This window comes from Melanaphis sacchari, unplaced genomic scaffold (assembly GCF_002803265.2).
Source record: "Melanaphis sacchari strain LSU unplaced genomic scaffold, SCAv2.0 Contig49_pilon_pilon, whole genome shotgun sequence".
Lineage (NCBI taxonomy): Eukaryota > Metazoa > Arthropoda > Insecta > Hemiptera > Aphididae > Melanaphis > Melanaphis sacchari.
In genome coordinates this window covers 1,845,617-1,858,480 of record NW_020271334.1, presented here as the reverse complement: position 1 = coordinate 1,858,480, position 12,864 = coordinate 1,845,617, and the positions used below count along the sequence as shown (strand labels likewise).

Below are 12,864 nucleotides of genomic sequence, written 5' to 3'. Positions count from 1 at the left end.
AATCAAAATTCTAGGATATACTTTACAGTAGTATTTACAGATTTCACGAGATGGAATGTAGTAAAAATAATTAATCGACTTCTTCGACGGTAGGTCCTCCTCTAGCACCCGGGAAACCTTGGGCACCAGGAGCCGCGCCGCCGGGTTGTCCACCGCCGTGTATCTTCATCATGAGAGCAGAACAACTCTTTTGGATCTCCTTCAGTTTGTACTCGTACTCTTCTTTGTCCGCCAACTGATTGTTGTCCAACCACTGAACGACCGCGTCGCATTCCTGTTTGCCGGCGTTCTTCTCGGATTCGGTCAACTTGTCGCCGGCCTCGTCCAACGCTTGTTTCACGCCGAACACGTAGCTCTCCAACTGGTTCTTGGCCGCGATCTTGGCCTTTTGCCGTTCGTCTTCTTCTTTATAACGTTCCGCCTCGCTGAGCATACGATCGATTTCGGCTTGAGACAGTCGACCCTTGTCGTTCTTGATGACGATATTCTTGGAGCGGCCGGAGCTGTTGTCCTTGGCCGACACGTTCAATATGCCGTTGGCGTCCATGTCGAAAGTCACCTCGATCTTGGGCACACCCCTGGGCGCCGGGGGTATGCCGGTCAGGTCGAACGTTCCCAACAGATTGTTGTCCTTGGTCATGGCTCTTTCCCCTTCGAACACCTGGATGGTGACGGCCGGTTGGTTGTCCGCGTACGTCGTGAACGTTTGCGTTTGTTTGCACGGGATGGTGGAATTGCGCTCGACGATTTTCGTCATCACTCCGCCCGCGGTCTCGATGCCCAGCGACAGGGGCGTGACGTCCACGAGCAGCACGTCTTGGATCGCGGAGCTCGTGTCGCCGCTCAAGATGGCCGCCTGCACCGCTGCGCCGTAAGCCACGGCTTCGTCCGGGTTGATGGACAGGTTGAGAGGTTTGCCGCAGAAAAAGTTTTGCAGCAGACTCTGGATCTTCGGGATCCTCGTCGAACCGCCCACCAGCACGATGTCGTGGATGTCTCCCTTGTCCAACTTGGCGTCGGCCAAAGCCTTTTCCACCGGTTGTAGGGTCGATCTGAACAGGTCCGCGCACAACTCCTCGAAACGGGCCCGGGAGACACGCGTGTAGAAATCTACGCCTTCCATCAGGGCGTCGATCTCGATGGTCGCCTCCGAGCTGGACGACAACGTTCTCTTTGCCCGCTCGGCGGCCGTCCGCAGCCGTCTCAGCGCCCTCGGATTGCTACGCACGTCTTTTTTGAACTTCCTCTTGAACTCTTCGGCCAGATGACTCACCAGACGGTTGTCGAAGTCTTCGCCGCCCAAGTGCGTGTCGCCAGCCGTCGATTTCACTTCGAATATCGAACCCTCGTCGATCTGCAGAACCGACACGTCGAACGTACCGCCGCCCAGATCGAATATCAACACGTTCCTCTCGCCTTTCAGGTTCTTGTCCAGGCCGTACGCCAGGGCCGCGGCTGTCGGTTCGTTGATTATCCGCATCACGTTCAGCCCGGCTATCGCGCCCGCGTCCTTCGTCGCCTGTCTCTGCGAATCGTTGAAGTACGCCGGCACCGTGATCACCGCGTCCGTCACGCTACGGCCCAGGTACGCTTCCGCGGTCTCTTTCATTTTCGTCAGCACCATCGAACTTATTTCTTCCGGCGCGAACACTTTCCGCTCGCCTTTGAATTCAACCTGGATTTTGGGCTTTCCGCAGTCGTTCACCACTTTGAACGGCCATTGTTTCATGTCCGCTTGTGTCTTCTCGTCGTCAAACCGACGTCCGATCAAACGTTTGGCGTCGAACACAGTGTTCACCGGGTTCATCGCCACCTGGTTCTTGGCTCCGTCCCCGATCAACCGTTCCGTGTCCGTGAACGCCACATAACTCGGCGTGGTCCTGTTTCCTTGATCGTTGGCGATTACCTCTACTTTTCCGTGTTGCCAGACGCCCACGCAAGAGTAGGTGGTGCCCAGGTCGATACCGATCGCAGTCTTTCCGACCATTTTGTATTTCGCCAATAACTCGTAGGTCTCGTTCACGCACAATCAATACGAATAGATCTTATACGAAAAACGTATAATGTGATGGCACACGATTCGGTGACGATTTAAAAGTCGCTTTGATTCGCAATAAAGTCGCACTTGAATTACAGTGAATAGCACAGAGTAGCACGAAACAGTGTCTCTCGTTCGATGTGTCGCACTAGTATCGCTTCGAAATTCAAACTGAAGCCGGGCGGCGCGCCGTTACCGTTTATATAGCCGACGGAACGTTCTAGAAGGTTCGATACGTTTCGCGAGCGCTGTCGTTACCTCCACGCCGCCTCCCTCGTTCACCTCCACCCGCTTCTACGTTGTTTTAATAACGCCCACCGTTATAGAACGTACTCGAATTTTCTTCCTCTTTCTCGTTGTTTCACCGAGTCCTTATTTTTTATTGTTATATCTTTACTTTTTTTATTTTCACTTGTAAAGATTTACGATGTTTTTTATTATAGCATTGATTATAGAATCGACTTTTCTATAATCAATAGTTGTAGGTAGATGATATTTAATTATATTTTACTATGAGATTATGAGTCGGGTGATTTTAATATTTTTCTACTTTTTATGTGTTATTTTTTTTCGTGATATCAGATAATCTCATTCCTTTTATAATTATTTCTCCTAGAATATATTTATTTTTTATATTTTGTTGTATTTCCACGAAAAATTATCCTAATTAGTACTGGATTGAATTCTCAACAGACTTTTTTGTTTATTTTTGCTTTTTCTACTCGTATGGTTTTAATAATCACTCAATGATTCTTTCTCAGCCGTTAGACATTTCAAATTTTTAATTTTTCTTTCTATTATGACGATAAAATTATATTTTTGAAAGTTTAAAAAAAAACAAATATACCTAAGTTAATAAGCTATTTTTACATCTGTATTGAAATACCTACTAAAAGTATTTGTTTAGAACTTTTTTTATGTAATTATTTCTCCTAGAATATATTGTTTTATATTGTATTTTGATAACAATTTACCGTAAATCAGTAGGTATTGGAATACATTTTTACAGAAAATTATGTACGCATTTCTTACTCGTATAATTTTCTAAAAATATCAATTCTATTTGAACCATTTATTAGACGTTTCTAATTTCAAATTTTTCTTATTCTGACGACTATAAAAATATATTTGTTGAATGTCATTTCTAGATAATTTAAAAATAAAACAAATAAGTTATTCTTGTATACATATTTTAATACTAAAAGTACAGATTTTTTTAATGTACCGTAGATCAAGGTGACTTGAAATGATTTTGACATTCTTCATATCTAGTATTTTAAGCTTAAAAAAAATCGCATTGGACTACAAAAAATACATAAATATTTGCATAAGTTTCGTGAATAGTATAAGACCTTCTATTTATTTTTCGACCCAAACCAGCTTTTTAAATAAATAAGAAATACATGTTACAAGTCACTCAAAGAGTCAAAAATTAATGTGTCTGGTAACAGCTAGGAAAATTCAATGTAAAATTAAACGCATGCACGAAATAGATAACTTTTAACAAAATTTTAATTTTAAAAATTAATTTAATCAAATTTTAAGTAAATATAAAAAAAGAAAATTGTTGACCTTTTTTAACAGAGGGTACATAATTTTAAAATTATAAAATTAAAAAAAATATATATAATATATAATAAATCAAAGACAATGGTTTTATTTTTTTATAAAACATTTCCTTGAGGTACCCCTGCGTGGATTGGTAATACTTCGGATAAGGAGAAGCCAGATCGAACGTCAAAATTTCTGTTTTCTAAATAGGATTTAAATAATAGAAAATAGTATGGCGGAAAAATAGATTTGAATTTGAAGAGTAAGCCTTCATGCCATACTCTGTCGAATGTCTATGATACGTCAAGGAAGGCTGCTGTGCAAATAAGCATTTTTTCAAGAGTGTACGATATTTTATCCACTAGACGATGGACTTGGTGTATTGTAGAGTGGTTATGACGAAATCCAAATTGGATATTAGGTATGCTGGTTTCAATGATAGGAATAGGATGCGTTTTACGATAATTTTTCTCGTTATTTTAACTGGATGGTTAAATTATTTGTTTAGATGTCTATTTTTTTTTTATATAGGTATCTATCTATACCCAATGTTATGTCAATATATCTTATATGTAGAAAATTGTATTTAGGTTTAAAGTTAGACCTATTTTAACATACTGTATCCAGCTCTGGGGTGTAGCAAAAGTAGCTTAACAATTAACATTAACCCTTTTCAAAGATTCCAACAAAAATTCTTTATATCGTTTCAAAAGCTCTATTCTATATTTCTTATAAATCCTTCCATTTTGACTTTAAAGTACCAATTGTCACTGAACTAGTCAAACTATATTATAAACGTTTCAATAGCCGATAAACCCAATACCTTGAAAACCCTCTCAATTCAGGCCCATACAGGGTCATTGTGCCACTGTTCTACAGCAAAGTGAGCCACATGCCTTAATTTTGTAATAAAATACTTGAGTTTTTTTAAACAATTAATGAGCAAAAAAAATGGTCTTTTTTATATTGTATCTATGGGCCTATGGGCCGCCTGCTTATTTAGAAGGCTAGTATCCTCCCAGTCCTGGCCACCTCTCATAAATTAACTTTCATCCATAACATTTCAGGCAATCCTCAAAAGAGGTTAAAAAGACAATGGTGTTGCCTTGTATACTTACTATTAAAATTCGGCACACATTAATACTTGTAACTCGTAAGTACTAATACATTATGAATTAAATTTAATCTTTTAAACTAAAATAATAGAGTAAATTATTAATAGTATACAAATATACAATATGTATTAAACATTTTATAATATAAGTATAGAAAAAAATGCTGTAAAATAGAAGCAAAAAGCTTTAAAATTATATTTATGTTTTTCAAACTTCATCAAAAAATATTTTTATGATGTAGATTCAAAGTGAAATCATTTTCAGTAGGTAGTACCTATAATCACAGTGGTAAGTGGGATGTTGTCAATATAATAAATTTTGTTTTTTAGCATTAATTTAGAATTATTTTATAAAAACCTACTTTGAATAGTCTACGAATTTTCCGAGTCAGTAGACTAATCGTCCCAGTGCACTGGGAAATAAAAAAATAAAATATATATTATACCTATATTTAATATGTTATTATTATTATTTAAGCTAGGATTTTAATGACCTGAAAATACACAAGAATGCATTAGAAAAAATATACAAAAATTACCTAAAAACTCTAAAAAACGTACCTATTTAGATGAACGAAAAAAATTTAATTTTCAAATAATTATTATTATTTATTCATTTTTTATATGATACAAAATATTGAAAATACGTAAAAATTTGTTTTAAAAAGTAAATTAAACAAATAATATATTCAAATTCGAGTTGAAAATTAAGTAAATTACTTTCTTAATATATCAATGGACTAGACTCTGGAGTAGGTACCTAATTGGAATTACGTATAGGTACAATACATATTAAAAAAAACTTAAAATAAACAAAAATTAGTTTAATTACACAAAATTAACGTAACATTTTATAAAAATGACCTTAAAAATGCAATATAATGCATTCCATACAAAAAATGCAAAATAAAAATACTCATTCTAAAGTATTATACATATAAAGGTAACGAAACGAATTTAATTTGGTTAGAACTGTATTTATAGCACTTAAAGATAAAAAAATGTAAGTCATCTAAATCCTAACTCTAATTATTATATTTTGTATTATTAGCACTGTCCACAACGTAACTACTAATGGAGTTCGCATTAATACAATATAAAAATTAAGAAGTGTGTTACGTATTAATTGATCGTATCGTCGTATAATAATACAGAATTTTTTATTTGAAAAGTTGAAAACCTTTTATTTATTAATAGTGTAGTTAGTTAAGTAAAATTGGTAATTACCATTTAAAAGTATTCGGTGAAGTATAGAACGTTTTTATTATCATTACTTGTTGTTATCTATTTAAAAATGATTAACGCCTAACGGTAATACTTCATACTTGTATAAATTAGTATAATGAAATTTATTGTTTATTGCTTAAATTTTAGATTGTCTATCCAACAAAAATAGTTGCATATTTGGCATTTGCATTTCAATCAACACTTTTCACTCATCACCTTTTTTTCATCATAAATCATAATATGTTCTGTAATCTCTTTATTCTTTGTTCTAGTTGAAGTTCTTATTTATAATAATTATTGAATAGTGTTAGGTAGACTACACTCTCTAACCTAATTAATGTAATTGTGTACAAGTAATGAATTATTTTCCCAAAAATTTATTAGAAATGAACGGGTATAAATTTTTTTTATTTGGCTGTTTGTTTACATCTCTTACTTGGTCTCTAAGTTTGTATATGTATTGGAAACTTAATACTAGGCCTGATAATTATTCAAATGTAAAACTGTTTCGAAAAGAGAATACTTATGAATATGTTAAAAGTCAGAAATCTAAATACTTTAAGAATCATATAGATAGAAAAAATGGTTAGTACATACACATAATACTTATTTAATATTTGTCTTATTTTAAATTATTTATCTAATTTTTTATTGACTTTTGTGTAGACCTTAATGATTTAGGTATCATTAAAACGGATGATGATTTGGCTATCAGGGATAAAGGATACAAAGATCATGGTTTCAATGCTTTGGTTAGTTTGAGATTGGGTAATTATCGTGAGACGTTGCCTGACACTAGACATAAATTGTAAGTTAAAATTTATTTTGATTAACTATAAAAAAAAAACAATTTGTTCATAAGAATATAGTATTTATTTTATTTATGGCAGATGTTCAACTATAAAATATGATCAAAACTTGCCTGTTGCTAGTATTATAATTTGTTTTTATAATGAACATCCACAAGCACTTTTCAGAACTATACAGTCAGTAATTAGACGAACACCAAAGAAATTCTTGCATGAAGTTATATTAATTAATGATTTTAGTGATTCAGGTTAGTAAAATCTAAAAGTAATTTTTAATGTCATTATTTTGTATAATTATTATTTCCTCTTTTACTCTATAGAAAATCTTCACAAAATAGTAGACCAATACATACATGATGAATTATTACAGGGTATAGTCCATCTTAAAAAAACCGATAAAAGAGAAGGACTTATTCGTGCAAGATTATTTGGAGCTAATTTAGCAACTGGTCAAGTAATTAAAGGATAAAATTATTTGTTTATAATTTTTTTTTCAATTACCTAATGTAACAAATATGTTGTCTTGCCTTCCTTTAATTTTTCTCCCAAATAATCATTGGACTTAAAAACAACCAAATTATAAGTGTCACCAATGAGTGGCTTCTCCTATCAACTTTTCATGCTATATAATTTACTTATCAAATTTTCTTATTATGCATTTTTTTTTATAAATGATTTATCTCAAAATAAAAAAAAATTACCCTATGTACAAAAATTATAAATATTAAAAAACTTAAATATTTATTAGCTTAGGATATTTGTTAAATAATGATATATGAAATAATTCAAATAAGAGAAATTTTCCAAAAAAGAAAATATTTAACAATTACACAATAAGTTTAAAGTCAGACAGATATATTATATAAACTTTAATTAGCAGATAGTATTGTGGGTATTATTTCTATACCTATTACATTATTTTTTGGACCATCCATACTCATTCATGTAAAATTAATTTGATCAATGGCTTAAATATAAAAGAAGACTTCCTTGTAAAATAGTAATAAACTTATAAACTACATTTTGTGTATTTTTATAAATTATCACAAACTAACTGATATTTTAATTTTTTTTTTTTTTGCTTGAATAATTTTTAAAACTCAATTGATTTGTTTTATTTAAACAGGTTTTAATATTTCTCGACAGTCATGTTGAAGTAAATATTGATTGGATTGAACCACTTTTGACAAGAGTTCGTGATAATCGGACACAAATTATTGCTCCCATTATTGATATTATTCAACCAGATACATTTGATTATAAATCATCACCATTAGTCAGAGGTGGTTTTAATTGGGGATTAAATTTTAAATGGGATAGTTTACCAAAAGGTACTCTAGTCACAGAAAAAGATTTTATAAAACCAATCAAGTAATATATTATTTACTGTATAATATACAATTAATATTCTAGCATTATTTATATTTATTTTAATTATAGGACACCAACAATTGCTGGAGGTTTATTTGCTGTGGATAGAGAGTACTTTAATGAAATTGGTCAATATGATTCCGGAATGAATATTTGGGGCGGAGAAAACTTGGAGTTATCATTTCGAGTAAGAAATAAATGATACCATGTCTATTCTAAATGATTTATAATGCATGAGTAAGTTATTTATCTTAGACATTTAAATTAACCTATTTTATATCATTTTAATTATTTAGAATCACTAAATATTTATATATTTTCATTTATTTTTAGGCATGGATGTGTGGGGGTTCTCTTTATATCGAACCATGTTCACGTGTTGGACATGTATTCCGGCAACATCGACCATACTCAGCTCCAAATCACGAAGACACGATGGCTAGAAATTCTTTGCGTCTTGCAAATGTCTGGATGGATAATTATAAAGTAAATCATTAATTCTCAGTATACTCTGTTCAACTTAAGAAACACAAATGACAGCTGAGGAGTTGTATGTAAAGGTGTAATTCACTGTACATGGTTGACTCAGTGGAGAGACAAGCAAGTACTATCTGACCCTCATCCAATGAAAACTGATTGTCGCAGAAAATGTTTCTTAAGTTGAACAATTTATAATGATGTAATATATTACTTAAAAAATATATAATGATCTACTAATTATATTTATTCCACTTTAAAACTTGTAATAAATAGTATGGTTTTTTTGTATTGAAAGTTTTTGTTCTAGTTTTGAAGAAAATCTTTTAGTATAATTTTTTCATTAGGATGAATAGAAGTTTACATTCTTCTAGAAGTTGTCTAGGTAATTAGTTAGATGCCACAATTGTTTTTTGTAATTTATGAGAATTAATGACAGTTTGTGTGTTTTTCTGCAAAACTAAAAGAAATGTTTTTGATTTACAGTTTTATGTGTAAACACTGTAAATTTATGATTTTTCAAATAATTGTCCACTTTCTAGTTAATAATATCAATTGTGAATTATGACTCAATCTGTGCTTTAAAGTAGTGTATCTTTGTTATGTTTATCAATGATTAAAAATCTGTGGTCTAAGTTATTTTGAAGTCGCTAACTCAAACCAAATACCTACAGTTCTTGTACTTTAACACGTTTGCTGCGGCTCAATTTTGTATACACATACCCTAATGCTGATCAAATTTATGGTTTTTTTTTTTTTTTTATGACGCCCATTAGGAAAATAGAAAATTTGAGGTATAGATTGCACACTCATATACAGTAATATACACTGAACAACGCTGACACATAAAAAGATTAAAACACAATGCTGGCCAAATTGAAAATAGTTGAAAATTAATGTAAAAATGACACCTCAAGGTGTCATCCTATAGCAAACATGTTAATGTATATTATTATTTTCTTTGTCACTAACTGAATTTAAAACTGAGGTTATTGGGCATTCAATTAGTAGTATCTCACAGTGTTGCATTTAACCTGGCAGTGCTTTATTTTATTTTAGAAAAAGAATTTGTCTGTTTTAATTATGCACCATATCTGTTACAATTACCATTTAGATCTGTAAAAGTGATAAAATTATTGCTCTTTCTAATGAAAACAAATATTTGGTATCCTCATTTATTACATTTTAAAATTCCTCTATTTTTAAAATATGATTTATTGGAATTTCTTTTTGTTTATAGAATTTTACTATTATACTTGATTCCATTTTTAATCTTTTTGATTTTTATTTAGTAGTAATTTTACAATATAACACAACACTGATATTCTAACATGCTAGCTACACTAAGTTTAACTATGTTTGTATGAGTGAACATATTAATTTAAAATTGTGATAATTATTATAATATTAACTACTCATTAATAAAATAAGTATCAGTAAATTTATTAGATACAATTTACAGTTACTAAACCAAACCATAATTATTGTAGATCACTTATTATATTGTTACAGTTATAGTCACATTAATAAGTTACTTGATTATAATCACAATTTATAAGATCGTTTTTATATTTTGTTGAACACACAGTGAACCACAATCACATTTATTATACTTTTCTCTCAATGAATTAATAAATACTGTTTCACAGAAATTTTTCATTAGTAAACGAATGGATCTGCTGCGCTTGGACTACGGTGATGTGTCTGAAAGAAAAGCTTTACGCACCAAACTAGGATGCAATAGTTTTGAATGGTATTTAGAAAATGTGTATCCTGAAATGTTATTGCCAACTGATGAAGCTGATCGCCTTAACAAAAAGTTAGAAAATGTTGAAAAACCTGTTTTTCAACCATGGAATAAACGAATTCGTAACTACACTGCAAAATTTTTAAGTAAATATTTTTATATTTATTTATATGAATTAAGTGTATAATAATTGTTCTGTTATACTTAGATTAACTTGAGCAATACGAATTTGTGCATTCATCCAGCAAAAGGACACCAAACCAAAAATAGTAGACTTGTTCTAAGATCTTGTATTCGTAATAAAGAACAGGTTGGTAATTTATTTATAATTACATAAAATTAATAATTTTTTTTAAATTTGCGATATCATTTTAGATATGGTATGAAACAGATAAAGAAGAATTAGTTTTATCTAAACTTTTATGTTTGGATAGTGCTTCAGGCAGTCCAGTTATAGGAAAATGCAGTGAAACTGGAAGTTCTCAACGTTGGAAACACACAGATGATGTATATTTATAATTTACCAACATTTAAAAACAAAATCCATTAAACTTATATTCTGTCTTACAAGAGAAAGTTACCATGTCTTAAATGTTGATAAAAAATAGCTAGTATCATGCTCAGCTTGTACTTTCCATAGTGGTTGTAACGTGAAAATTAATGTGATACAATTGTAATGGTCAAACCATAGACTATAGAGTAACATGTTATTGTTTGTTAGTAACATTTTTTTTTATTGCTTAGCCTACAAGCACAAAATGGTATCGTTCTTTTATAAGACAAAGTATACAAACAATTTATAACCTTAGTAAATAGTATATACAAAAGTTGTTTTATCAAACAATTAATTTAATTAATCCAAATTATTATTGATCACTATACATTAAATTTTTATAATTTTAACCAGTATATACTATATTATAATTATTATTCTGAATAAAAAAAATAAATAATTTTATAGATTTAAAATACATTTATTTAAGAGTTATTTATATTTTATTAAAAACTAAAACATAGTATATTTCAAATTCTATTAAAACTAACTAACTGCTAATTTTTTTTTAACTATTTACTAATATTTTATAATAATTTAGTAGTTATGCAAAAAATGATAAATGTGTGAAATCTATAACAAAAAACCGTAATAATTATTTATTAAAAAAAAAAAACAAATTCAATAAACGGTATCTAAAATGTTCTCAACTTTAAAAACTTCTGATAATTTATCTAAGTAAAACAACATTGTTAGACTATTATATTTCTGATTTTTTCTTATTCGTAATATTTAATACTATAAGTTTTATAAACTGATGTTTTTAAAAGTATTATTTTATTTTTATTTTTTATAGAAGGGAACTGCATTTTATAATTTAGCAGCTGGAACATGTCTTAGTGTAAATGAGAAGAGAATAAATGCTGAAGTTGTGATGAACATTTGCAATAATGATAATTCATATAACAAATGGAATTTAGTTATTGTATAATTTATAGTATACTGAAAATAATTTTTAGATCTATTATATTGTAATTAATTTAAACAGTATTATCTATATTGTATCGATCAAAAGCTATAAAAATGTATTTGTAAATATTTATTTTATTATCAGAAATATACATTTAATAATGAACTATATTATTGTATTAAACATCTACCTATATCTAATCATTTCATATTAGGGTAGGTTTAATTGATATTTACCTAAGATATTGGATTTAATAAATTATTGTTATTAACTCAATAGTTAATAATATCAAAATCAAACTTATAGGTACCTATTTTGAGAAAACCATTGCTTAATATACGTAAAACTGTAATAAGTCCAGAAAAAATATAACGGAATAATTAAAATTGTCAATTAATGTTAAATAATATACAAATCATTATGAGTTGGTTAATAGATACTCTGTATCTTTGAAAACAACTAAAGTAACACAAAGGTAATTAGTTTGGTTATTGTTACAATATTGGTTTTTGTTTTGGCTAGGTAAATTTTTTATGGAAAATACAATGTTGACTGTGTTAGTTAGCTATGTATATATTTTAACTATCATTTATTAATAATTACATGATATTGTACATCATGAGAAAGATTAAATCTGTATTCATAAATTTGTATAATTAAAAAGTAGAGACATCATAAAATTAAACTTATAGGTTTTAAGGTTTTTTTATCATTTTCTTATGTCTTATTGCATAATTGGGTTAATTTAATAACAAAAGTTCAAGATCTAAGTCCATCCAATAATAATTTTAAAATAAAGGAAAATCATTAATCATTGCTATTTATCATAAAAATATGAAATTTTAATTAGAATTTCAAATATTTATAACAAAAAAAAAAATGTGGTTATATATGTATTGAATTATTTAAGAGGAGCGTTTCATTACATTTTTAAACCTTAATTTAAAAAATTAAGTATATTAAAAATTGTTTACTAAAAAATTACTAGAAGTTTGGAAATTATTGTGGTTTTGAAAAATGTAATAAAAAATAAAAACATCAAGTGCTGATGATCAAGGGGACTTGAA

The 12,864-nt window shown here is 30.2% G+C and overlaps 2 protein-coding genes across 2 annotated transcripts; one reads left to right on the top strand and one right to left on the bottom strand.

Moving 5' to 3' along the window:
- Positions 1-9: 9 nt before the first annotated feature.
- Positions 10-2,194, bottom strand: LOC112598644 (heat shock protein 70 A1-like). The gene has a single exon (XM_025345168.1). It carries the CDS (start codon positions 1,985-1,987, stop codon positions 71-73), a length of 1,917 nt encoding a protein of 638 aa, XP_025200953.1. The 5' UTR covers positions 1,988-2,194; the 3' UTR covers positions 10-70.
- Positions 2,195-6,081: 3,887 nt separating this feature from the next.
- LOC112598646 (polypeptide N-acetylgalactosaminyltransferase 35A-like) lies at positions 6,082-11,838 on the top strand. The gene is made up of 11 exons (XM_025345170.1): positions 6,082-6,515; positions 6,597-6,738; positions 6,821-6,987; positions 7,060-7,193; positions 7,866-8,110; positions 8,180-8,297; positions 8,444-8,596; positions 10,237-10,479; positions 10,543-10,644; positions 10,710-10,841; positions 11,684-11,838. The coding sequence occupies exons 1-11, from the start codon at positions 6,287-6,289 to the stop codon at positions 11,816-11,818; spliced, it is 1,800 nt and encodes a 599-aa protein (XP_025200955.1). The 5' UTR covers positions 6,082-6,286; the 3' UTR covers positions 11,819-11,838.
- Positions 11,839-12,864: the final 1,026 nt, after the last annotated feature.

Excerpts from the sequence above, each read along its gene's own strand:
- LOC112598646 (XM_025345170.1), top strand. The coding sequence starts at position 6,287 with ATGAATTATTTTCCCAAAAATTTATTAGAAATGAACGGGTATAAATTT. Across the intron at positions 8,298-8,443 it reads ACTTGGAGTTATCATTTCGA|GCATGGATGTGTGGGGGTTC; the intron begins GTAAGAAATAAA and ends ATTTATTTTTAG. Across the intron at positions 10,645-10,709 it reads GTATTCGTAATAAAGAACAG|ATATGGTATGAAACAGATAA; the intron begins GTTGGTAATTTA and ends ATATCATTTTAG.
- LOC112598644 (XM_025345168.1), bottom strand. The coding sequence starts at position 1,987 with ATGGTCGGAAAGACTGCGATCGGTATCGACCTGGGCACCACCTACTCT.